The sequence below is a fragment of the Alternaria arborescens genome (assembly GCF_004154835.1).
Source record: "Alternaria arborescens strain FERA 675 chromosome Unknown contig_3, whole genome shotgun sequence".
Taxonomy (NCBI): domain Eukaryota; kingdom Fungi; phylum Ascomycota; class Dothideomycetes; order Pleosporales; family Pleosporaceae; genus Alternaria; species Alternaria arborescens.
In genome coordinates this window covers 749796-774969 of record NW_021167858.1, presented here as the reverse complement: position 1 = coordinate 774969, position 25174 = coordinate 749796, and the positions used below count along the sequence as shown (strand labels likewise).

Below are 25174 nucleotides of genomic sequence, written 5' to 3'. Positions count from 1 at the left end.
AGATACGTGCTCACCATGGCTGGAGACTGATCTTTAGCTAGAAGGTGGGATGAATTTAGTTTTAGGATTGCGATGTCGTACCTGCTGATAGAGGACGGGACACTGACTAGCGCGGATATCCACGCGCACCTTTCTAGAATGGCTTATCCTCATTCAACAATGCCTTACTGCTTCACATTCATCATTCTTGCATCCGTAGCTCTGCCGTGTGTGCGTATCCAAACCAATGGTGAGGTATTCTTGGCGGTACGCCTAAGCCTTGCGGTCAAGGTCTTTGCACATACTACCATGGCCACTGCTATATAAGACCGATGGAGCGTAATGCGACTCGCGCGTTGTGTGCTGTCACGCGAAGAGCTCTTAGTTCCCGCCCATTGCCTCCCGGGTCCACACTGCGGCAGAGCATCCGAAGAGGACTTCGGACCTTACATTGGTCTCGAGGGCGTGTTCAGACCTCACGAACCTACGGTCCCTCGTTAGGTGCAGTCTGACGTTGCACTGCCACGAGAGCACGACTATGAAAAAGATCGGAGGTCGAAAGGAAAGTCATGTCCAGGCGTCCGGGTTAATTATCTACCATACCCGGTAGACAGGCGTAAATGCGCAGCCAAAAGTGGGTGCTCTGCCGGTACCTTGTCCCGTCTTGCATCGGATAATAGCAACAAACGATTCCAGGCCGCTCCTGCATATGGAATCTTAGATCTCGGACTCGGCTCTGCATATCGCTAGCATGCATTTCCTAGCTCGGTAGTGCTGACATGCAATTTATATCAAGCTGGTATGCTCGAGAAAGAGCTTTTACGAGGCTTCACGTTCTTCGTCGACCGTATCGACATCTGGAGAACACGGCGCTTCCCTTTACGGCAGAATCATGAAGACATTCACTTCCACATTACTTGTGTCCGTGCTGTTGGGGCATGGCAGCGCAGCAGTTGTCGGGCGAGAGGAAGGTCTGCCAGTTAATTCTAGCTCTTACGATTTTGTACGTTGCTTTCAGAAACCTGGAGTCCACACTCCAGCTCTAGGGATGATCTAACAAGCGATAAGATAGTTATTGGAGGCGGAACTGCAGGTCTCGCGGTTGCTTCGCGCATCAGTCTTGGCCTTCCAGACCTCAGCGTCCTCGTCATAGAAGCTGGACCCGATGGCCGCCAGGAACCTGGAATCTCCGTGCCGGGAAGAAAAGGCTCAACACTCGGAGGCAAATACGATTGGAACTTGACCACCATTGCACAACCCAGTGCCAACAACCGCGTCTTCGCGCAAAACCGTGGCAAGGTCCTCGGAGGTAGCTCTGCGCTCAATCTTATGACGTGGGACAGGACTTCCAAATTCGAACTCGATGCCTGGGAAAAGCAGCTCGGTAACAAAGGATGGAACTGGAAGAGTCTTTATGCGGCAATGTTGAAGTGTGAGACTTTCCTCCCGTCGCCCGCATATGGCACCGAAGGAGTCGGTATAACTGGACCTATTCGCACACTCATCAACAGAATCTTCCCGCGACATCAATCGACATGGTATCCTACGATGAATGCTCTCGGCTTGACGACAAACCGAGAAAGTCTGAATGGCAACCCCATCGGCGTCTCGACTCAACCCAGCAATGTCAGCCCGAACTACACTCGCTCCTATGCCCCAGAGTATCTCAAACTCGCCAAAGACAACCTGATCTTGAAGCTAGACACCCGTGTGGCTAAGATCGACTTCAAAGGAACAACTGCCACAGGAGTCACCCTCGAAGATGGTACTACAATCACCGCGCGGCGGGAAATCATTCTCTCAGCTGGCTCCTTCCAAACCCCCGGTCTTCTCGAACTCTCCGGTGTCGGAAATGCATCACTCCTTGAGAAACTTAGCATCCCCGTTGTCAAGCACTTGCCATACGTGGGCGAAAACCTCCAAGACCACATCCGCATCCAAGTCTCCTATCAATTGAAACCCGAATACCCTTCCTTCGATGTCCTCAAGAACGCCACCCGTGCGGCTGCCGAGCTAGCGTTGTATAACGCAGACCGCGAGTCACTCTACGACTACACAGCCAGCGGCTATGCATACTTCCCCTGGGGTACTGTCAGCAACGAAACGGCCTCTCAGCTCCGTACCCTCGTCGACAACGACAAGAGCTTGGTTTCCGCAACCGACAGATTGAAGAAGACATACTTCTCCCCAGCTTTGAGCACCAAAGTACCCCAACTAGAAGTCATCTTCTCAGACGGCTACACTGGCCTCAAAGGCTATCCTGCTGCCAACTCCTCTCAGTTCGGCATCGGCACTTTTGCACTGATTGGTGTTGTGCAACACCCTCTCAGCAAGGGCAATGTTCACATCAGCTCTCGAAACGTGAGCGATAAGCCTCTTATCAACCCTAACTACCTATCCCATCCCTACGATCTTGCAGCTGCTACGAATCTCGCCAAATATCTGCGTAAGATCGCCTCTACGAAGCCCATGAGCGAGGTCTGGACCGAAGAGTATGAGCCGGGCAATGCAGTCCAAACTGATGAGGACTGGCGAAAGTATGCGCTTGCGAACACGTTGAGTATCTATCATCCTATTGGTACTGCTGCGTTGCTTCCGGAAAAGGCTGGCGGTGTTGTGGATTCAGAGCTGAAGGTCTACGGTACCAGTGGGTTGAGGGTAGTGGATGCGAGCATTATTCCTCTTTTGCCGAGCGCCCATCTTCAGACGCTTGTGTACGGAATCGCTGAGAAGGCGGCAGAGATGATTATTGGTGAGCATAGATAGATGCTGTAGTATCAGCGAATTGATGTGACGCCAGATCTAGAGCAGAATCTCGTCTTCACGGGTTATGATGCTGTCTGCATACGACCTAGCGTTTGATGATAGATAGGTTCATAATTAGCGCGGGTTCTCAATTGTACGCCTCCCCGACTCATTTGGACTAGTTCCTGTTCCCCGCAATGTAGGGCCGAGTCGAATGGCGACATTTGAGATGTTGCCGATGCCGACACATTGCTGTGGCACTGTAGATGACACTCCGAATGCCGGCCGCGCATTGCAACGACTTGCTTACCAGATCCAATGCCGACGGCAACACTGCCGATGGTTACGACTCCGATGTAGAGGATGACATGCAGGAGACCCCCTCCACAGGAGCTATATAACACAGAGCTGGACCGGGAGACTCTCGACATTCGATCAACAACCCATATCAATTCTTACTACATCAAACACACATTTTCACAAGATGGCGTTCTCAATAGGGATACCCTGGAACGAGGGCGAAGAGAAGATGCATCACCTCCTCCGCGTTCCACCCCAAGACAATCCAACATCGGCTATGCTCACACCACAAGCCAGTTTTATGTTCCAACGTGCTCCTCTACTCGCACTCGGAACACTGGATGCACAATCTAGACCATGGGCGACACTATGGGGTGGCGAGCCTGGTTTCTCTGAACAGCTTGGTGGAGGCTTCATCGGCACGCGAACACTCGTCGATGGAACGTACGATCCTGTCGTGCAAGCGCTGACAAGTGAGAATCAGAAGGGCGAGATGACCCAAGCAAAAGACGGTGGCAAACTAGTAGCAGGTTTAGCTATCGATCTGATGACGAGGAAAAGAGTCAAAACCGCCGGGCGTATGATTGCAGGAGCAATAAGGGATATCGACGTTGAGATCGAAGGTGAGGCAGACAAGAAACAAGAACAGATTCAACTCGTCACCAAGATAGAACAAAGCCTAGGAAATTGTCCCAAGTATCTCAATCAATACGAAATACGCCCAGCGCTAGTAAACGCAAGATCAGTATCACAATCCTCAGCGTTATCAAAAGAAGGAGAAGAACTCATTGCGAGATCCGACATGTTTTTCTTATCTACAACAACTGAGGACGACATGGATGTCAACCATCGCGGTGGACCAGCGGGATTCGTCCGGATGATAGATTCAAGCACTCTTGTCTACCCCGAATACTCCGGAAACCGGCTTTATCAGTCCCTCGGTAATCTAATGCTCAACCCCAAGATTGGTATCGTGTTTCCAGACTACGAAACGGGAGATGTCCTTTACCTGACCGGCACAACTGACATCCTCGCTGGTGCAGATGCAGCTGCCCTATTGCCCAGTAGCAATCTGGCCGTCAAGATAACCATCTCAGAATGCCGATTTGTAGCCAATGGTCTGCCGTTTCGTGGCTCGAAGAAGACACCTAGCCCATATAATCCGCTCGTGCGCACCCTTGCTTCTGAAGGGAACATACGCGGCAAACTCTCCGTTTCTCACACCATGGCATCTTTGACCAAGAAAGAGGTTCTCACGCCTAGTATTGCTCGTTTCACCTTCACTGTGAGAGATGGCATAACATATCAATCTGGGCAATGGATTGCGCTAGATTTTAGCAAAGAGTTGGACATTGGGTACGAACACATGCGCGATGATGATCCTGGAAGTCTGAACGATGACTTTGTGAGGACGTTTACCATTTCCTCCACGCCTAGCAAAGACCATGAGAAGGAAAGTGAGTTTGAGATGACTATACGGAACGTTGGGACTGTTACACGGTTCCTCTTCCAGCAAAATGAGCGGGCTGGGTTGGAGATAGGTGCCCTCGGTGTAGGGGGTCAGTTCAAGATCGAAAAGGCCGATGGGCGTAAGGTGGTTTTTGTGGCTGGCGGAGTGGGGGGCACGCCGTTGCTCGGACAAGTTGGTGGGCTGGGTTTGGGAGCTGGAGGATTCAAGTTGATTTGGGCCGTACGGAGTGAGGATGTGGGGTTGGTGTATGATACGTTTCGACGGTATCATGGCCTAGGAGCTTGTACGACGGTGTTTCTGACAGGCGGCGGAACAGACGGTGACTTAACTAAGATGAAGGATCACGTGAAATCGGAGGCTGAGGTTGTGGAAAGAAGAATGACGAAGAGTGATATACAGGCGATGCAGGCTGATACATGGTACGTGTGTGCCGGAAAGGGGATGAGGAAAATAGTTACAGGATGGCTAGAAGGACAGAAAGTAGTGTTTGAGGATTTTGATTATTAGGAGCGTAGACACAATGGATTGGTTGTATTGTCGCTTCCATACAGTTGGTAACAATGAGAAATGCTTGGGCTCTCATCAAATTCATAAGTGAAAGCTCCAAAACGTGCCTTCCTTATTATCCAGAGTGACTGTCAGTTGAGCAGCTCGACGACTGCACTTTCTCAACCAACCCGATGACGTTCCTATTATACAACGGCAGCTTGCTCGCACCTTCCGCCAGCGAAGATGCTCACTTAGAACTACATGAAGTGACTGCTGCGTCTACACCCTCAACTTCTCTACATTACTGTTACCGTCGTGCATCAATCACCGTACGACATTCTCGCAGCAGCTCCTCTATAATCACGCATCATGACGGCACCAACTACAGAACAGACGATTACTACAGCTGATAGCAAGCATGAAACAGCGAAGAAGTGGCTGCGGCGACATCTGCGCAAAGTGGCATCGCGCCAAACACTGAAGAACGACAACGACTCAAACGAGATGCAACGAAAGAATTCCCTCCGGCGTCCGCGCACAGCACCTTCAACAGAGCTTGCACAAAATCTTGACGATGCGTCAGCAGTTCCACTGGTCCCAATTGATGTCGAGCAAGGTTCACCTCGGGCGCCAGTCTTACCTCCAATCCGTCCCCCAAGACCAGATTCGGGCATTATACGGGATGTTAATGCCTGGTTGGATGCCAGCGTAAACACGCCTTCGCCTCCTCTGATGGGAGGACTTCCCTACTGGAGGGCGGCGACCAGCCCTGGTGTCAAGGATACACCCGTGGCGCAACATGCCGTTCCGTTGACTGGAGCACTCGGAATCGCCAGGCCATCGACAGCCAACAGCCAGCAAAGGATAGCCTTCCGTCGTTGCGCCAAGAAGATGCAGGTTCAGATACCTTCACTTCTGCGTACTAAATCTCAACGCCAGGGCGATCGAAAGCACAACAGACAATCGGCGTCGATGCCACTCTTAGCCGTCTCCTATGAGGATGTCAATGAAGCCCCCGCTCCTATGCTCATGTCTCGGTCTAGATCTTTCCTTCGTCCCGCCATGCAGCCGTCAACACGGTATCCCTCCACACGAACTAGTGCTCTTGTATCGGTTGATCAACAGCCACGTGAAGATCTACCCTTGCGTACGGGCACACCAGGAAGTGTGCGACTTGGCGATACTGAGAGTGTCTTCGAGCGGCGCGTCAACGCCATTTTCATGCGTACGGCACGTAGCGCGGACAGCACTCGACCATCAACGGCAGCTGCCTGTCTTACTCGAGAAGACTCCATGGGCGATCTGTCTGATGCACCGACGTACATTTCTGGGCTACCACCGCCGTCTTACCGTTCTCGCCCCGAGTCTGTTCTCACCACCTCTTCCTTCGGCTGCATCGATGGTATGAACCCTGCGCAACGCCAGATCAGTCAGCAGCGAGCAGCGCTACAGCAAGGAATGAAATGCAAGCTGAAGAGGTTCGCTCATACATTTGCGATATGAAAAGCGATGACAGATGAGCAAGTTCGAAGTGAAGGCAACACCAAACAGAGCGCGACACCAGACCACGATCACGATTGACGAACGAGATGACGCAAAGAGTATGAAATACACACCATACGACTGCTGGGGTTTGAGAGCTGGCATCTTCGTAGATACAAAAGAGAGACCCCCTCGAACATTTGATCCTACAGCTGGCACACTGGGAAACTGCGCAATGCGCGCGATTATGTATCAAGATCAACGCGAAATACTCCATATACAATACATACTGTACATATGCAGGGCCTAGAAATCGAGTTCTAATAGCAGAACGTTGATAAAGGTAATTGTGGAGATTGAAGTGAGAGCGAATAGCTGTGGTAATAGTAATGCGGGTCGGATGTCCCGGTCATATGACGTTGGAACGGGCCGCGGTCACCGAAAGCGGTTGGGGCGTATTCACCGCCTACTCATTTGACGGCAGCCCATGCACTCCACCATCTCCATCGAGAATCATTGGGCCCAACGTGGCACGCTGCATCACGTTCCCAACGCTTCCAACACACGCAATTGAACTCCATGGCCGCCTATTGATTCCTTGGCTGCCAGCGCAAAGAAACCCCGGGCTGGCTGCTCCACTTCATTCCTACGAACCACCGCAGACTTGCATCATTACGTGCAGCGCCGACAGCCAAACGGCCCCCCAATCTTACTTCAACGACGCAGCGCGCTGCGTAGGCGAACGTAAGCATGGCTTCGGCAGATGAATCTAATTCGCGGCCCAAGAGGCCAGCTGCGATGACTAGACAGTCATCCTCGCAATCGCACATCTCGCAGTCGCCGTCTGAGGGCCCTCATCGCTCAGCTCATCACAAGAGCCAGCGCCATCATGTTGTCGGTCAACGCGTACAGAGGAACACGTCTTTTGGCAAGAATCTCAACAAGCTGAACAAAGCCGAGAAGCAGGCACAGCAGGCACTACAGGGTGCAGAAAACACAGGGCGACACCACCGTCGCTCACAGTCGGGCAATTCAGTTTCGGCGCCCAGTAGCCCACATACGCGTCCAGGTTTCAAGCGACATGCGTCATCTGGTGCCATTGTGAGAGCAAACAATCAGCAAGCCAACTTGCGCAGAAATCACTCGAGCGGACATCTGCCGCCGCGGCAAGGCCATGCAAAACACGCGCTGAAGGGTTCAAAGAACGAAAACGCTGCTTCCAAGCGTGCACTCGCGACCCCCACTCGATCTCGGCAGAGTTCGCCGGAGCCGCACGCTGCGGTTCACTTTGATATGCCCAACGACGACGAGGAAGAAGAAGGCGGGTGGACCGAAGAGAGCGCGTCACAGTCACCTACGACTACCCGATCGAACACGCGCTCCAACTCCGTCATACTCGAGGCACAGCATAGAGCGGCGGAGATCAACATGGAGAAGAATAGGGGAGAGCCATCACAGCAGGCAGGGACAATACAGGAGGCGCCCAGCCAGGCGACTCAGACGCTCACCGATCGCACACGCAACAACACACAAACCAACGGCGGGAGCTCTTACCAACATTCTCGGCCTCCAGATGCTGACATGATCACTTCGCGACTACTGCAGCGCAGCTCCTCGCGGAATCTTGCTCCTCAAACATCGTCAGTCGCTGCGACCGTCGTATCATCGTCCGACCGCCACAATTTACTCAGTCACACGGCTGGGTCCGTTGGTTCTACGCTTGTAGACACGCCGGGACACAATCTGGTATCGCGTTTTATGGACGGAGACGGCTCGGCTGGGACACCTCATGACGGCGCATACATGGCTGGGCATGGTCTGAAGGAAGATACCGATGGAGGTGAACTCGACAAGAGCAAACGCAACAAGTCGATGCCAAATTTCAACGGCGGCGCAGACACGCCATCCAAAACACCTCAGCGTTCCGGCACAACCACACCCACTAATCTGCCCCCCTCGCGGACACAACAGAAACTCATGCTCCAGCGTGCGTCGTCCAACATTGAACCGCAGAAGCTCGTACCCGTAACGCTGCCCCGCACGGGCGGTCCCACATACCTCCAGTCTAGCATCCATTACAATGGCAATGGCGAGGGACGCTTGGATCCCCGTCTACAGCAGCAGTTCAACCACGTCGCGGTCGAATACAACGTGGTGCGAAGATATCGCAACCCGATTGCAGACGCCCTTGCGCGGATATATCAAACCCCTGGCATGTCTCGCAAAACGCGCATACCCAAGTCATCGCACAGTGCAAACGGCTTCACAACAGGTGCCAGCAGCCTGAGCACAAGTTTCAACGAAAACAGCGTCGAAACAGATGGGGCAAGCTCACGGAGATCGCGAGTCAGTTTTGAGAACGATGCAGGGCGCGGCAAGACTAGTCGCGACGAGAACGACTTTGAAGCCGGAGGACAAAGTTTAGAGAGCGACCAGGCGCGTAGCCGAAACGAAGCGGAGGAGATATGCCGTCGCTTGTGGGAGAGCGCTGAAATAGTCGAAGCCGACTGAAGACTGAAGTCTGTTTGTTTGGCGACGCGCTGATCAAACATACACGACTCGAGGCCGTTTGCGACCATTGTGTGAAGACATTGCCAAGACAGTTTTGCCTTAGGTACGTGCGTTCGCTTGCTTCCCTTCTCTCTGCATTTTGCCGTAGTCTTTTCGGGGGACATGGGATGAGGGTCTTTGTTCTATCGTGGAATGCATGCACGTGGGTTTCCATATACGCAAGGGGCGTTTGTTTAGAGCTTGCTGGAAACGGCATGGCTTTTCGACTAGCAGGCACATTGGCAAATGTTGCAGCGCCGGCAATGAAGCCGAGGAGAACTTCTGGTGGTTGCTGCATTTGCATTTGCATTTTCGCGCTCTAAACTAACTTTGCGCGTGGCAGTGGCAAAGAGTCGTGGTTCCTTTCTGTCTTGACCTTCTTGGGAGCGTTCGATCCGACTCGGCACTACACGACAATTGGTTTGACGAGAGCGAGTGCGGAAGATGAATTACTTGTCCAATTTGCGCGCGCGTGTTTGCTCAAATTTGTAATATGCGCGTCAAGTCGAATTGCACCCCCAAGGAGCTCCAAGGTCGGAGGCAAGACATGATTCGGCTTGGCTTGTCATTGGGGAGCGGCTTGTCATTTGAGAGAGCGGAAGTTAGGAGCTGGATTTGCAATGGCGTCGTTGCCAATGGCTATAATGCCAATGGTCGCGATGGCGGAATGGCAGGAAATGAGCGAAAGTTCGCACTGTACTAATGGCAGGGGTGGTGCGGCCTATATAACCAATCAGAGCTCTACTCGCTTGGATGGGCAACCTTAGCTCCAATCTGGATTCTTTCTCTCGAGGCGATGACATGACTTGTTCTTATGTGTCACTCACCGTTGCTTTTCTGGCGATGCTACTACAGTGGGTTCGGTGGGAGAAAAATGTGTTGTTCATGCAGAATGCCATGCCTGGGCAACTACACTCTCGCGCGCTACTACTGCGCGACGACTTGGAGTCACAACATAAGCTGCATTGTTGAGGCAAAGTCTTTGCAAGAAATTCTCTTTGGCGAGTTCCACACCACCATCAGGACGTTGTTCTCGTTGTACAGTCCCGTCTGCTTCCAGAGCTGCCAAGGTGACGGGACAACAATAGCCTGTACACTTGTCGCAACGGGTAGGGTGCCACGAGTGTCCAAGTGCGGTGTACAGCATTTGTCGCGCTGGCTCCAGTCACGTTTCCGCCTTGAGGGCCGACGGCACGATTCGCTGAGCTCGTTTCAGGGTCTGTGCGGAGCTCAGGCTGGTGTATTGTGGAACGCATGGGGTGTGAGGATGCTCTGGGGCGAAAGTCGTGAGGAGAAGGTTGAAACTTGGCCCTCGAGTGTCGGGGCTTATGGGGTTGACCTTGTGCGACGACAGATACGATGACAGCCTGGTCTTCCAGGTTGCCCTAGTGATCGCGATGAGCAGTGAGGTCACTACCCGTCAGTCACGAGGATGCAGGTGGAAAGGTGCAGGCACGTTAACTAAAGTGGGTACCTCGGCAGTCAAGCTCAACTCAGGCAGGCACGAGACTGCCACGACTGGGTTGTTTGCAGAGATTTGCCGTCAAGCCAAGCCAGCACGTCCCCACTCCAACAGCTAGATCGGCAGCTTCCTTGCTCAGGCACTCCCGCTAGTGTGGCCGAACCTGCGTTAGCGCCTTAAGGGGACCGAAATTGCGCTTTTCTCAGGGAAATTGCGCAGGCGGCAAGGATTCAAGACACGATACAACCCCCGGGGGCGGTCCCCACTCGCCGTTGTTTCCCTTCACCCTCACAGACGCACGATCCAAAACTCTCGAGATATATCTCACTCACACTCTCTTAAAGCATCTTGCTTCCACGCTCATTATCATCACTATCTTTGACATCACTCTCTTGGTCTCAGACTATCCCACACTGCTCTCGCATACCATCTCCAACAAAAAATAAACGACCTTGTCTCACACCTTGCGCAACTTGTCGCATAACCCGTCGCATACACACTTGCAACCACCACCATCTTCTGATTCGACATCGAAGCTTTTGCGCATTCTTCGTCGCATATCAACTACCAACACCCTCCTTCACCACCAGCCAACCGACCAACAACCACCAAAATGCGCTCCTTCAGCCAGATCTTCACTGCCATCTTCGCGCTCCTCTGCGCCGTCGCCTTCGCTCAAGAGGAGGGATACGACGCCACTGTCTACATCACCTCCACTGTCTACCGCGTCAACACCGTCACCATGTCCAGCTCCGCACCCGCTCCCGGTTACACCCCCGCCAACAGCACCAGCACCATCTCTGCTACCCACCCCACCATCATCCCCAGCTACAACGCTGGCAACGGTACTTCCGGTGTTGCGCCTACTGCTTCCGCTCCTACTGTTGGTGCGCCATCTGCCAGCAAGCCTGCTGAGTTTGAGGGTGCTGCTGCGTCCATCAAGGTCAACACCATGGTTGTTGCCCTCGCTGCTGGTGTTGGCTACCTCGTCTTGTAAGAGATAGGAAAACTGCTTTCCGTGCATCATCGACTGGTGCGCTGTCTTTGATTCAACGAGCGCACGCGTTCAAAGCCTTTCTTCATGTCCTTTGCCTGTAACCCATATCACGAGGATGCATGTCCGTTCACGTCTTGTTCTTGCGCTCTTCGCATCATACCCCCTTTACCCCCTTGGACTTGTCCTTGGGTCTTGTTTTACATTCAATCTGCTTTCCAACTTGGGCACTTCCAAACCCCTTTATTACCCCCACACTCCTTTGTAATCACACTTTCTCTTGTCTGCGACGATTGATGAACTGTGGAGATCACACTATCATACTTGGGTAATACTTGAGCTTTGGGATTTCCTACATCTACTTTCCTTTCTGCAATACCCCCTGTTTCGGTCACCACCGTTTGTTTTTGTTCGGTGGTCGACCCTTATACCCCCTACGAGGCGCTTCAGCGAATGCGAATGCGATCTTTCATGCAACTTGAGGCCTGTTTCAAAGATGCCTGTGGCATGTGCCCTCTTGTCATGATCGCCTACTCTTCTGCCGATGCGATAGCCTACTTCTCTGGTGGAGCTGGAGTTTGGAGATACCCAATACCATTTTTTTGTGCTTTGCGACATTTGCGGTGGAAGACTTGTTTGAGACACATAGCAGAGACGAACAATAAAATACATGTTCTGTCAACCCCAACTTTACTACTGAACGATATGACTGTGACTCTCATCCACCAGGTTGTAGTAGCATATTACTCGTGACGTTGCGTCTCTTCACCGCTATCCTTGAACACCAGAACTGACCGACTACAATCACGCAAGCTCCTACCCGCCCGGCAACTCTTTCCCGAACTATCCCCACAGCGCCATTCCAGACCTGTGCGTCTTTTTGGCTTTTTATCGTTTTCGGTCGCTGCCGTAATGACGATCGACATGTTCGGCAGTATAGCTCGTTGACGTGCATAGATACGATCATTACGGTGTACGTCCATAAAGTTCATGTCGAGTCAAGAGGGTAAAACCACTTTTTGCCGAAATGAAATACAATTTGTGGTCTCAATGGCTGGTAGGGACTGCTTGTGTCAGTGCGATAGATGGTAGATCGATAGATGGTTTGTGGTGCTAATACATACTCGGCGATACGATAACTGAAAAGGAGGTGACCAGGAAGAAGAGGAATATTGCGACGATATTGTAGAACGGAAAATATGCCTAATCAACAGAAACCCAACGCATACATGGTGTGGAATCCTAGCGGCTCTCACTTGTATAGAGTCTTACAATACCTAAGTATGTACCGTCCTTTTCTTGCTGTGTCACAACATACAAGGTCATGCCAAAAGATCCCCTTGTCAGATCTGACTACTCTTCAATTCACCTCTCAAGAGCATTGTGTAGCAAGTGGCAAAGTTCATATCTCATATTCTCATTACCTATTGTTCAAGGACACCTCAGCTATAGCTTCCACCCACAGGTCCCTCCAACCCGAAGCAGTTTGCAAAATAAGTCACTGTCGCCGCCCAATCTGTGAACAGGCCCTTGATCCCAACCTCCCTGACGAGAACATCTAGTACTTCGTACAATTGTCCATCATGTGTGATTACATCCGCAATCGTGGAGTAGTAATATTCCTCGTCTTTCTTCACATTGGCCAAGGGTCCTGACCTCTCGAACGTCCAGGCGATGATATCCATGCCATTTGCTTTGATAGCTTTCGAGTACTCGCTCTCAACAATGGTCTTGTTGTCAGCGCCGCCAATTGATAGAAGCATGGGTAGCGCTGGCGCAATGATGTTTACGCCTGCGGCCCGCGCAATGCTTAGGTTGGCCATTCCGGCTGCCAGGTCCGCGGGTGTGTCGAATTCTTGGAGATAGGCCGCCTGACGACCAAAGTCGTGATCATTTTGCAGCCAGTATACAATGTCATCATAGGTAAAAGATTGTGGCCACACACGAGAGGCGTCGATGCCCTTGTTACGGAAAGCGGATATCATATCGCTGGCGTACTGCTGCTGTGTGTAGTTTCCTTGGAAAGGCATGGGGACGGCAGCGGGTGGCGTTTTGAGCTCGGGAGTGAAGTTACGGTAGCCTGGATAGGAGTCTACAAGATCGATGTATTGATCAAGGGTTAGTACTTGGCCGCATGTATCGTAGAGCTCCGTGCGCCAGGGAGGTGTGCCCGCTTGGAAGTCGACTACGTTTGTGGCGGAGGCATTTATGCCGTCTTGTTTGCTGCACAGCGTGCTGACTATGAGTTTTATCAGTCAAAACTATCGTCTTGGATGTTGAAACGGAAGTGGGGACATACACTCATCGATTGTGATGTCAGACGTACAACACAGCGCGTTCGCATCACTCGTCGCATTAGCTGGTGTGAACGGCGTCGTACATTTCGCTGCCAACTCTGGTCTGAGCAGAATGTCTGTCGTTCGGTGCAAATCGCATAGATCATGTCTGCATACTAAGCCCCTGTCGCTTGTGAATGTTACATCGCATTCCAAGATACCAGCGCCCATACGCGCTCCAGCATCTTCCGAACGAATTGTCTCCTCTGGAAACTGAAGTGTTCCGCCGCCGCGATGGCCGATCGAAAATCCTGATATGGAAACAGGAGTGTTTTCACAAGACTGTAATTTCCTCTTCAATGGGCTATCAGTCATATTATTAATGATGTAGTATGGTCGGGGACCGAGAGAAACGAGGTAGTCGGTGACATTCTCAAGAGGAGTGTGGTGATGCTTGCTGACGGTGGGATAGCCCAGAGCCGTAGCAGCGAGACCTAATACCAGGAGAGCAGACATATCGAGACGGAGCAGCTTGGGCGAGGATAGCGAAAGACCAGGAAAATCAACACACCGCCGAATCGCACCACCAAGTTCCTTCTTCTTATACCCAGCTCAGCCAGCTTGGTCAAGCTAAGCATCCATCACCTACGTCAACGACATGGCTTCAATCCACAATCCTAGCAGTAGGCTGCAGGAACAGATGCATACTAGCCAGACGGTAATCCCATGTGCGCGGCACGGAGCACGCCTACTTCAATCGCTAACGCCAAAAGACTTGCAGAAGCTTGCATGAGCTTACGCAACGACCGCGGCTTGGGAAAAGGCTTGGTGGATTGGGGGCTGTCATCATGGTAGAAGATAAGAACCAGCTATGATTACACGTGGGCGAGATAGGCGGATGTCGTTGGTGTCGGACCGGAGCAGCTGGTTGTAATCGGTTGGGATTGCGCCAATTGATTAGCGCACATGGGGCGCATGCCGGTCGGTCTATCCCCGCATGTTTTATCCCGCGAAGTACGTGAGTGACGACAAGGCGTTTTGTGCCGGTATACCCGAGATCTGTAATCAGGCGTTGTTGCGAACTCTTCCCTCTTTCTCCAAACTACGCTGCTTGCCATTGTGCACTGTCCTAGAGTTACCTACAAGGCGGTCACCATAGGTGTAGAACAACCACATTCGTCTGGTTTCTTCCAAGAACAAGATCGTAACCCTCACCAGAAAGCTTCTGAAGATTAACACGAGTGATCTTTGTTTCGGAAGAAGACGAGAGATCAGTTTTCTATCTACAATCTTGTATGACAACGAAAGAGAAGCTATCTCAGATCACGCCAGTATAAAATTAGCAGTTTTGCCAGCGATTTCCCAAGGGCATATTCTGTTCTTTTATCTCTGCTCAGATCTTCTCCTTCTCTGCTTCAGTTTTGTTTCTTTCGTAAAGATTACTATCGTCTCTTTGCATTGGACTCGATGGTGGAATCAACGCTGCAGGAGGCTGCGCTGGCCGGGAGGTTGGTGACCCAGATGAGCTGGTGGACGCAAGCCGTGTGTATCGTCTCGACGGAGTATCTTGCGATGTAGCTGCTCCCTCAGAGCGTTGGAAAAACTCTTGCAGAGAAGCAATAGCAGTGGCTGGCTGTTTGACAGGCCGAAAAACCTTTTGTGGCAGCATCGAGGGTGGTGAGATCTTGCGAGGCATACCAATTGCACGTTGTATGATTGGCACGAGAACCTCTTCATCACTGCCTCCTTCTATAATAGGCCCCCTACGTGATATTGACTGTAGAGCAGGAGTGTATGCAATCCCGTCGGTTTGCCTTAATGGTGGTATGCCACCAAAGTTCGTTCTACTCTTACTGGTATCTTTCAGCTCGTGTATGTTGGCTCTTGCAACGTCTGAAAACAAGCGTGTTCCCGGGGTTTTCTTCTGTATTACAGTGCCTGGCAGCTGGGGCGTCCTATTCTCATTGCCCTTGCTCATGATGCCCTTGGCGCTTGCGTTTTGTCGTTGATTAGGCCGTTTATTATCTTCTGCCTCGTTGTTGGCGTTGTTGATGTTTTTGTACCCTCTGATCGTCTGTGTTGATCGTGCTCCAGGTATGTTTGTGTGAGTCGTAAATCGAAGTACACCGAAAGTACCACCTCGGATCTGAGACAAGTGTTGTCTAGTACCATCTACTCCTCCGCCCATCGCTCTTCCTCTTCCGTGCTCGCCCAGATTGGCGTCGCGGTAAACACCGCCTATAATCTGGCTCTCATCGAGAGTTTCCCTACTTCTTTCACCATCCTTACGACCGACCATTCCTCCGCCCCTCCCTCCACGACGGCTACCATATCCATAAACTTCGCCCCGTCCGTTTGGCGTTTCAGACATGCTATCGACGTAATTTAGCTGTAGCTTTTCTTGACGTTGAGTGTATCTCGCAGACGAATCTGTAGTGTTCGATGCAGCTCAGGGTCATGATCTCATTCCTACGTCTTATACCTAATATCACACTTTGGACAGATTCGTCACACGCCTGTCTCACATCACAAGCTTCCACCAGTGATTTCTACACGAACCCATGGATATATCACCGGACTTGCTTCTTGTACCCACGTGTAAATATCTCCGTACTACCTTTGCGTGCCTGTCCCTACGACTCCATATCCACATCGACCATGCCCCGTCACACCATCTTCCCCATGCTCCTCCTCCGCCGACGTATTTTATACTTTCAGTCTACCCTCCTTCTCGCCATGTGCGCAGATGGAAGACGGAGATGCAAAAGAAGACATATCTTTCACTTCCACTGGCCCCATCACATCCTCCTCAGCATCAGAAAGTCCATCGGGAATAGGAAGAAGTAAGATCCTTGTCGCCTGCATCTTTGTGAACAGGAGAGTAGTACCGATTTTCAACTCGACAGAAACTTATCTCAAACTTGGGGAAGACGCCACAGGCATGGATTCTGCTGACAGAGGCTTTTGTTTGTGACGGAAGTGTAAGAGTGGTGTTCGAATTCGTGGTTGCGCTGGGAGTTGATATACTGAGTGAAGCGGATGAACATGATATCGTGGCGGATGATTCGTTGTTTGGTCCGCCTGTGGCATTGGTAAGTAAGGTACGTGCTTCGTTAGTTGAATGCCCGCGTTATTGAGTCATCGTGAAATTCGGGGTTTTGATGTTGGTGGGAAAAGGTGTCGACTGAAAGAGCCACACACCTGTTGAGAGATAAGTTTGGACTTAGTTGGACCAAGTTGGACCATTTCCTCCGAGCCATTGTGTCAATTATTCGTCTATTATCAACCACTGTCGATTGTCGCGATTCGAGGTCTTTGACGGAAGTGTCTCATACTGACAGTCAAGATATGTCTGGAATGGCGTATCTCCAACGTGAGTTGGACATTTGTAATTGAAAGGACCAGGTGGCCCACGAGTTCAAAATTTACTATAATCGATTCTTCCACCTACTCCTACTCCTCCCCCACCACCTGCCGTTGTTTCTAATATCTAACAATAGGGAAGTTTAGTGTTGGGTATATACAAATGCAAGCACAATGACCTCCCAAGTGTAACTGCCAACGAAGGCTTCTGTAGACTCTACATAGGAAACAGACAATCTCAGTATAACGCAAGTAAACAAGGGAAGGTTATTAAGTATAATGTAGGAAAAGGTTTGGCTCAGGGTTCCAAGGTTGGCAAGAAAATGGGTATCAAGCTGCAAGGCCGGGTATATGGGTATAGCGAAAAGCCGAGCTGAGTATAGAAAGATAGAGAAGAACAAAGGGAGAAAGAGGCGAGAGTGTTGAACAAACGAAATAACGAGATGTGTGAAAACCGCTGTAGAGTAGGCCAGTCCGTGTATCGCGTTCCGTGTATCACGTTACGCCATGCCGAAGAGTCCTTTCTGCCCATCGTTGACAATCTTGCTGTTGTGCTGTACAGCATCGATTAACCCATTGTGACGCTGGGATCGTTCGAGCCGACAAAGCCCGTCGACATGCCCATATCCATGTGAAGAAACTGGTCTTGACGGCTGTCGAGACTGTCCATACCCCCTGACATCATGGAGCTGCCCATGGCGCTCATGTTGTTCTGGTTCATGCCGTGTGGATCCATCATGGCGAGCGATTCTCGTCGACTGCTATCAGCTGAGCCGACGTGCTGTAAATGAGGCGAGAGCTGATGCTGCTGATGTGGGCGGAAGTCTTGATTGCGTGACTGGTTCATGTGCTGACGCGCGGCTGCCCATGCTTGGGCTTGAGCCTGCGCCTGCGCAATCTGAGCCTGGCTGATGTGGGTGGTCTGCATGTGTGGTTGAAACTGCTGTGAGGGATGCGGTGGCGTCGGTTGGAGGGGAGCTCCATGGTGATGTTGGGGCTGGGGATGGTGCAAGGCCTGCTGTTGGGCTTGATGCTGCATCTGGTGCATCGATTCGTCCTCCTCGATAGTCTGGGGAGTCAGGTCGATATCATCGTCGTCATCATCGCCCTCTGCATCGACTTGGTCGTTGTCTCCATCACCACATACGGTGGGTGGTGCACTGAAGGGCATGTTTGTCTCGACCTTGATTGGGCTGCCTTGCCTAGGCTGATTCACGGTAGCAAACTGCGTTGGTGGGAGACTAGCCATGGAGCAGCTCCTAGAACTAGTGCTGCTGGGGAGTGGCTTCTGAGCATTCATACCGGAAACTGAAGCCCTGTTCTCACGTATAGCGGTCCGCCACTTGTCGATGAGGCGGTCGTAGTCCCAGTTGCGGTAGTCCATACCGTGCTTGGCAAGCTCTTTGGCAGTGTCGGTGCCGAGGTTGATACTGATGGGCGATACATCGGGAGCTCCCGAAGTCCAGCGGTTGGCTTTCAAGTACTCAATCTCTCGACGTGCGTTCCCCAGCTGCACCTCAGCTTCCCGTCGCCTGTCGTCGGCACGGGCATAGCAGCGCAGTATCTCAATCTGCCAGTACTCCTGCCTCGTCTTGTCTGACTGTTGTGTCCAGTGGTGGTAGGCGTCTGCAATGTGGCCAAAGAGACGTTGTGGGTCGTGGTCAAAGAGCGGTGGTGTGGGTAGGGGTGAGGTGTTGGTGGAAGGAGCGGATGAGTGCGAGCCTGACGGGTAGACCTGGTTGATCTGACGCTGGCGTTGGTAGGCAAGCAGACGCTCGCGGACCTGCTTATTCAGTGCTTCGAACTGCTTCTGTCCCGGCGGGGTGATGGACCATGACTCGGACGTAGGAAAGGGCGTGGGTGAGAAGAGGGTTGAGGGCGCGGGGAGGATTTGGAGGCACAGTGAGGGGAAGTTTTGCGTGTAGGGGTCGAAGTCGAAGAGGCCGGAGCCAGATGCTTTGGCACTGGGGGGTTGTTAGCGTCATAGGGGTACATAATGGGTGATGGATGACATACTTGGCGTCTCGCACGCTCTTCAACAGCTCCCGCAGCGCCATCTCGGTGGCGCTCGCAATTTCATTTTCCTCGTTGGTCTTCTGCCTCTGGTCGAGGTCGGCCTTGCGCGTCTGCCGCGATGCATCACGGCGAGGGTCTGGTGTTTTGGTGTTTAGCCTTGAAGGCCGGTTGCTGCTTCCCCAGCTCACATCCTTGAACTGCCCCCTCGTCTTGCCAATCTCTAGCGGCTCATCATCGTCCTCGGGGCTGCCGACAAGGACAGAATCTTCGCTCGCTATCCGCTTCTTGTTTGCAGGCGTACTGGTGCCGCTATCATCGCGGCGCGGCGTTGATACGCTGCCCTTGGCCTGTCGCCTGGTGATGCCGCCTCGCAGCTTCCGGATCTCGTCGACATTATGGACACCGTCGGGCGCCTTTGGGTTTTTGGGTCTGATGTACAGGTCTAGGTGGCGTCCCAGACTGGATGAAGTGAATGCCTGGCCGCAAAAGGGACAGTTCTTGTCTTTGGCAGCCTTGAGCTGTGGTTCGGCGGTGGAGCGAGGTGTGGATGATTCGGTTTCGCCCATGATGCCCGCCAGATATTATTACTCAGGGTTCCCAAGCTCGAGCTTATCTCGATACGCAGAGTCGTTCATGCGTGCCTGTGGAAGGATTATAGCTACAGCTATGACATTACTATTACGGTCAGAAGGGGTATACAAGGAAAGATGGGCATAGTGCACGCCAATGGCTAATGAGAGGAGACCAATTGGACGCTGCGAACAAAAGGAGCGACGCGTTGGAGCAATATTATCTCGCTCGAGCTTGGCGCGAAAAGCTGCCCCTAAAGGCCTTTGCCGTGCACAGTGATCCGCGCGCAAGTGTCGCGCTGTCATCAGTGCGTGCAGCGGGAAGCAAGCCCGCCCGAACCAAATGGCCCCGGCAGCTGTCAGACGTCGCCTCGGAGGTCTGGACAGACGCTCTCCCCTCTCACAAGCTGAGCCTCTGGAGACATAAATTGCCTTCATTTCTATTCTCAGCAAACTACCGCCTTGCTCGAGCCAGCTTTGCCGCTGTCCGCGCCGCAATGTCCTCATACTCATCCATGCCCAGGTCAAGCTTCCTGACCTGCCCTTTGCTAGTCAGCCGAAAAACGCTCCCCGGAGCTAGCCCTGCTTCTTCGTCCTCCGACTCGCTGCTTTCGTCAGCCTCGCCCTCGGACGCCGCGTGAACCCCTGGCGCTAGCTTGTACGGCGACTGCCCTTCCACCACGGTTCTGCGGGGTGTTAATAGCTGAACTCTATTGTGCTTATTTTCGATGCGTTCTTCCGCGATCGACAAGAGCTGACATACCTCATGAAGAACCTGTCGTGGGTCACTACCAGCAGCGCGCCCTCATACTCCCTTAATGCCATCACGAGACCCAGGATGGTATCTGCATCCAGATGGGTTGTCACCTCGTCCAGAATAAGAAGCTGCGGCGGCGGCCATAGAAGCTTGGCAAGAGCAACCCTGACCTTCTGCCCTCCCGAGAGGAGTACGAGCGGAACGTCCGACACCGTCTGACCATGGAGCCCCAATCCGCTTAAAACTGCCCGCGCGTCCTTCTCCTGTGCCTCATCACCAACACAGTCCATTAAGTGCCGAAGGGCCGTGATATGAGGGTTGGACGACGCCATGGCTGTGATCTCTTCGACAGATTGCTGCGAGAAGCGACCCATCTTCACCCTCGCATGTCGCGCAATCGTGCCTGAAGTGGGGAGAAGTCCGCCCTCATCACCGCCCATTATCAGTGAAGCCAGCGTCGTCTTGCCCGAGCCATTGAGGCCCGCCAATCCTATTCTTGCACCCGGGTGGATGGTCAAATTGACGTCTGTCAAGACGGGCAATTTCTTTCTTCCAGGATACGCAAATGACACCTTCTCTAGGCTTACTAACGCGCCAGGAAACTTCAAATCGGGTGGCTGGTGCGGAAACGAGAGTTGGACTGGTGGATCAAAATCAGGTATCTCAATTTCCGCCCGGCGGGACAAATGATAGCCTCCGAGATCCCGGTTCAGCTTGAACCGACCGCCTTTGAGACCAACTTGCAGCCCCATTCTATCGTCGAGCTTCTTCTTCCTCGATGCAGCCTGCTTCAACTTCTTATCGTCTCCCTTATCTTTAGCTGCCTTGATGTTGCCGGCGATGGTTTTCTCAATGTGCTTTTTCTGCTTGTCCTGCGCTTCCTTCATCTTCGTCATGTATCTGGCTTTCTTCCACCTCTCGCGCTCGTACAGACTGAGATTTCCGCGAAAAGTCTCTAGAGTCTGGTTACGCAGCACAAGAAGCTCCTCAGCTACTGCATCTCCAAAGTCGCGGTCGTGAGTTGTTATGAGGACAGTTGTGCCTTTCAGATTCCGAATATAATCCTGCAGCCAGATGATAGATGGCAGATCCAAGAAGTTGGTAGGCTCATCAAGTAGCAGCACGTCGGCGTACTGAGTGAGGGCGCATGCTAATTCGCATCTCGTCTTCCATCCTCCCGAAAGCTCCGACACGAGCTTGTCGATACGATCTTCCTTAAAGCCAAGGCCCAGCAAGACCGCTCGTGCTTTTGCTTCAGCCTCATTCGCATCCATGAGTTCGAGGGAAGCCTGCACACCAGCGAGCAGATCTGCGGCGGCTTGCATCTCTTCGCTGAGCTGCGTAGAATCGATCTCCGCCTCTTGCAAACTTTTCTCGGATTCCTCGAAGCGTTCCTCAAGCTTGATCAGCTCTTTCCTCGCTAGCTTACCCCGTGCGCCACTTCTCCTCTCCGCGATGCGGTGGCCTTCTTTTAGTTGCAGGGCCAGTCTCTCGTGACCAATGCGCCTGTACGCCCGAACTGGTGCCATGGAATCAATCGAGTCCTCAATTGCTTCACTGAGCATCTTCGCCTCTCGCACATACCGCTCTCGAACCCGATCACTCCGAACGACATGTTGTAAGACCGTCTCGCTTTCCAGACCCAGCGCATCTATACCATCTTCAATACTATCCTCCCTAGTCTGGCCTAATAGTAGAATTCTCGTACTCCACGGAATTCCGGGAACGAGACCATCAGCAATAGCCTTGAGGATCGTTGACTTGCCAGTCCCGTTTCGACCGACCATCACATAGTGTCGTGCTTCTACCAAATGGAGTGTTGTGCGTGAAAGCAGTTCGCGGTTTGCGACTGTGATAGATAGGTCTTTGATGAGTATCTAGGAGAGTGAACAAAGACAACTTGGAGTGGGAGACGCACAAGTCAATATACCTCTTTTGATGCTGGCGCGTCGACAGCGTCGAGCGCATAGCGTGATTGCTGTGCTGTCACTGTGATGTGACCACCGCCATGATGCTCTGCAACTGGCGCGCTTTCTTTAGTCTTGCGCACCATAGCTCTAGGAGTTGTCGACTGATAAGTGTAGTAGAATTGTTTTCGAAGAGGACGTCTTTTCTGATGCATTCCACAATTACAGTCGTTCAAAATTCAACAGCCTTTCAGCTCATATACACACAGATGACACAGCCAAGCAGGGCTAGCGCAATTCTTCAGCAACTCAGGATGAGTCGATGCCGCGGCTCTTGATTGGTTGAGCAGAGCATGACTAATGCACCAAGGGACGGCACTAACTTGAGTTGCGTTTCTATTTCCCATCACTCGACCACTTCTCTCCATGCATCTCTGGAACCATGGTCTCCGGTTTCTGTTAGTATATATATTTTGTAACGTGTTTCACAGACTTCGCATTCTCCCCCGCCGCCAGACGGCGCAACAACCAGACCTTAACACTTCATCACAAGCAGTACTTGATCCTCGGCTACTTGTTTTCTGCACTCGACTCCTCGATCTCCTCTTTCAATGTAAGATATTCTGTCACTTCCAAGACCATTGCTTTAGCTGCAGGGGTAATAGTTTCCCAATTCGCCACGTCGTCTGGCCATCTCCTTCCAGTATACAAAATACTGTATCTCGTTACTTCAACGTTATAGACCATTTCTACCCACTTCTGATCTTCAAACTTCTGCTTCAAATGGGCGTAGTATTCGTCTCTCTCCTGCTCCTCCAATGACCTATCAGCCCGCTGTGATTCGGTGATAGGCCGAGGTCGACTGTTAGTTTCAGAAACGAGACGGCACTTCTTCCTATTTGAGATACCATCGGTGGTAGAAGCACCTTTAGGGATGGCTATGCTGTCCTGTGGGGAGAACGCAAATATAGTAGGTCTATCAGTCGGGGTTTTCCTTCTTGCCTGCTCTGATATATCATTGACCTGATTGGCGTAGATTGCCCATCGAACAAGTTCCTGTTCGTCTGGTCCAATTTGATCCCAGCCTCGCAAGCCTTCCGGAAACTGTGTGTTCTCGACACGTGCTTGCCGTTGTGCCTCCGCCACGAGAGCGAGGTATTGTCGTTCTACTTCTCGTTGCTGTACGGCTTTCAAATCCTCGTTCCTGACTGCCAATCGTTTTGGGTCTTCGGAGAGCTTGATATTGCTGTTCTCGCTGCTCGACGTAGTACGACCAGCGCTAGCGGCATCTTCAAGGCTCGCGAAAATCCTGTCCAGCAACATGATATCTCCTTCTAATCTGTCCAATTCCCAATCTTGCAGATCTTTGTAATCCGGTACGATGAGCGGAAACGGCCTTCTCGCATCACCCTCAGCCTCTTCCCTCCAATCAGCAAGCTTCCGCATCCACACCCTCTCCACCTCCAAGCCCCTTTCCAAACTCAATGCCTGTTTCGTTGTTAGTTGTTCCACAGCTTTCTCCTCCTTCAAGCCGCTGTAGTACGGTTCACTATGCACCGGCACATCAATTCCGTTCTCTCGCGCAATAGTCCGTCGCTCTTGATCTCGGACTGTGCGTATACTGTCTTCTATCAGAGCATCCTCTCTAGCTTTGTTGAGTCTTCGAAATTCTGACGTGGGAATACTGACATGCGAGCCATCCTGGTTCATTGTGCCGGGTGGGCCGGCGGCGCCTGTACATAAAACATCCTCATGGTAATTTCGGATAGTGACCATCGTAGTTTCCCCCCAATGACCGTACTCTGGATACACATCGGGTAACAGATCGTGCTTTACTATGCCTTGAGCACGAGATCGGGGTGCTGGCTCGGGGAGACGTGGTGTATAACATGCACTACAGAAGGTGGAGGTAATCGAGTTGTCAAAATGGCAGAGGGAACATGATCTGGAACTTGGAGCAGGCTCTGTACTTGCCGGAGTTTGAGCGCGCTGATGCCGTAGCTGCTGTTGATTTGGCTGTCTGGTAGTTGCCTTTTTCAGTACATGACTTCGGAGGTTGTTCTCTGGTTGCACTTTTCTTCGGGCTTTTCGAGTTAACGGCGTGGAATTCTCTACATCTGATGTATTCTGCCTCCGAGAGGCCACTGGTTCTGCATAACTCTCTACCTGTATTCCAGAAGCAGCGCCGTCCTTCAAATGTGGGAGCCCCAAATTAGCTAACTCAGCACTAGAGAAAGGTGTGGACATCGGTTCGCGCCGACGTCCCGTTCTTACTGGCCGCTTCAGCATCGCCGAAACCACCTTCTCCGACGCACTTTGCGACTGTGCAGCTTGCTCGCTCAAAAGCCACGTGTGCTTTTGGCTCTTCATTTGCTCTTGAGTATCCTCTTGGTCAGTTGGCGAAGTTTGTATCCCAGCGTATACAGTCGTGGTATATATGCTCCTTATTCGAGGTGTGGAGTTCTGAGAACCATGTCTCATCTCTGGTGGTAGCCTTGCCGGTATCAAACTTTGCGGCAGAATTGACGAATACACTGGGCGTTCTGATAGGTGACAGATAGATATGGCATCGCCGTCCGGCCGCGTTGCTGAGTCAAAGTCATCGGAATCTGGATCCGACCCATCAGGCCTCAGGCTCGTACTTCCACCCCTACAAGTGCCGCTATTGTTCTCATCTCCTTTATCTTCAACATACGTCTGCCGTCCATGCGAACCAACTACCTTCAACCAGCTCTCGAGGTCTGGAATGGTTCCTGGTACAGCTGTGCTCTCAAACACACTTCTTACCACTCCTGCTCTATGCACATCTCGCAC

General features: G+C 52.0%; 10 protein-coding genes across 10 annotated transcripts; 5 read left to right on the top strand and 5 right to left on the bottom strand.

The window, feature by feature from the left end:
* Positions 1-871: 871 nt before the first annotated feature.
* AA0111_g1736 (hypothetical protein) lies at positions 872-2745 on the top strand (the record flags this gene model as incomplete). The annotated part of the gene is made up of 2 exons (XM_028647428.1): positions 872-982; positions 1048-2745. 2 exons carry the CDS (start codon positions 872-874, stop codon positions 2743-2745), a joined length of 1809 nt encoding a protein of 602 aa, XP_028510452.1.
* Positions 2746-3208: 463 nt separating this feature from the next.
* AA0111_g1735 (hypothetical protein) lies at positions 3209-5002 on the top strand (the record flags this gene model as incomplete). The annotated part of the gene is made up of 1 exon (XM_028647427.1): positions 3209-5002. The coding sequence occupies one exon, from the start codon at positions 3209-3211 to the stop codon at positions 5000-5002; it is 1794 nt and encodes a 597-aa protein (XP_028510453.1).
* A 351-nt stretch (positions 5003-5353) lies between these two features.
* Positions 5354-6487, top strand: AA0111_g1734 (hypothetical protein; the record flags this gene model as incomplete). The annotated part of the gene is made up of 1 exon (XM_028647426.1): positions 5354-6487. The coding sequence occupies one exon, from the start codon at positions 5354-5356 to the stop codon at positions 6485-6487; it is 1134 nt and encodes a 377-aa protein (XP_028510970.1).
* Positions 6488-7216: 729 nt separating this feature from the next.
* AA0111_g1733 (hypothetical protein) lies at positions 7217-8977 on the top strand (the record flags this gene model as incomplete). The annotated part of the gene is made up of 1 exon (XM_028647425.1): positions 7217-8977. The coding sequence occupies one exon, from the start codon at positions 7217-7219 to the stop codon at positions 8975-8977; it is 1761 nt and encodes a 586-aa protein (XP_028510448.1).
* A 2114-nt stretch (positions 8978-11091) lies between these two features.
* AA0111_g1732 (hypothetical protein) lies at positions 11092-11475 on the top strand (the record flags this gene model as incomplete). The annotated part of the gene is made up of 1 exon (XM_028647424.1): positions 11092-11475. The coding sequence occupies one exon, from the start codon at positions 11092-11094 to the stop codon at positions 11473-11475; it is 384 nt and encodes a 127-aa protein (XP_028510969.1).
* Positions 11476-12914: 1439 nt separating this feature from the next.
* Positions 12915-14264, bottom strand: AA0111_g1731 (hypothetical protein; the record flags this gene model as incomplete). Its single annotated transcript, XM_028647423.1, has 2 exons — positions 12915-13711; positions 13772-14264. 2 exons carry the CDS (start codon positions 14262-14264, stop codon positions 12915-12917), a joined length of 1290 nt encoding a protein of 429 aa, XP_028510449.1.
* An 877-nt stretch (positions 14265-15141) lies between these two features.
* On the bottom strand, positions 15142-16119 carry AA0111_g1730 (hypothetical protein; the record flags this gene model as incomplete). The annotated part of the gene is made up of 1 exon (XM_028647422.1): positions 15142-16119. One exon carries the CDS (start codon positions 16117-16119, stop codon positions 15142-15144), a length of 978 nt encoding a protein of 325 aa, XP_028510450.1.
* A 1560-nt stretch (positions 16120-17679) lies between these two features.
* AA0111_g1729 (hypothetical protein) lies at positions 17680-19693 on the bottom strand (the record flags this gene model as incomplete). The annotated part of the gene is made up of 2 exons (XM_028647420.1): positions 17680-19075; positions 19128-19693. 2 exons carry the CDS (start codon positions 19691-19693, stop codon positions 17680-17682), a joined length of 1962 nt encoding a protein of 653 aa, XP_028510774.1.
* Positions 19694-20150: 457 nt separating this feature from the next.
* On the bottom strand, positions 20151-22506 carry AA0111_g1728 (hypothetical protein; the record flags this gene model as incomplete). Its single annotated transcript, XM_028647419.1, has 3 exons — positions 20151-20382; positions 20460-22330; positions 22384-22506. The coding sequence occupies 3 exons, from the start codon at positions 22504-22506 to the stop codon at positions 20151-20153; spliced, it is 2226 nt and encodes a 741-aa protein (XP_028510773.1).
* A 424-nt stretch (positions 22507-22930) lies between these two features.
* Positions 22931-24070, bottom strand: AA0111_g1727 (hypothetical protein; the record flags this gene model as incomplete). The annotated part of the gene is made up of 1 exon (XM_028647418.1): positions 22931-24070. One exon carries the CDS (start codon positions 24068-24070, stop codon positions 22931-22933), a length of 1140 nt encoding a protein of 379 aa, XP_028510778.1.
* Positions 24071-25174: the final 1104 nt, after the last annotated feature.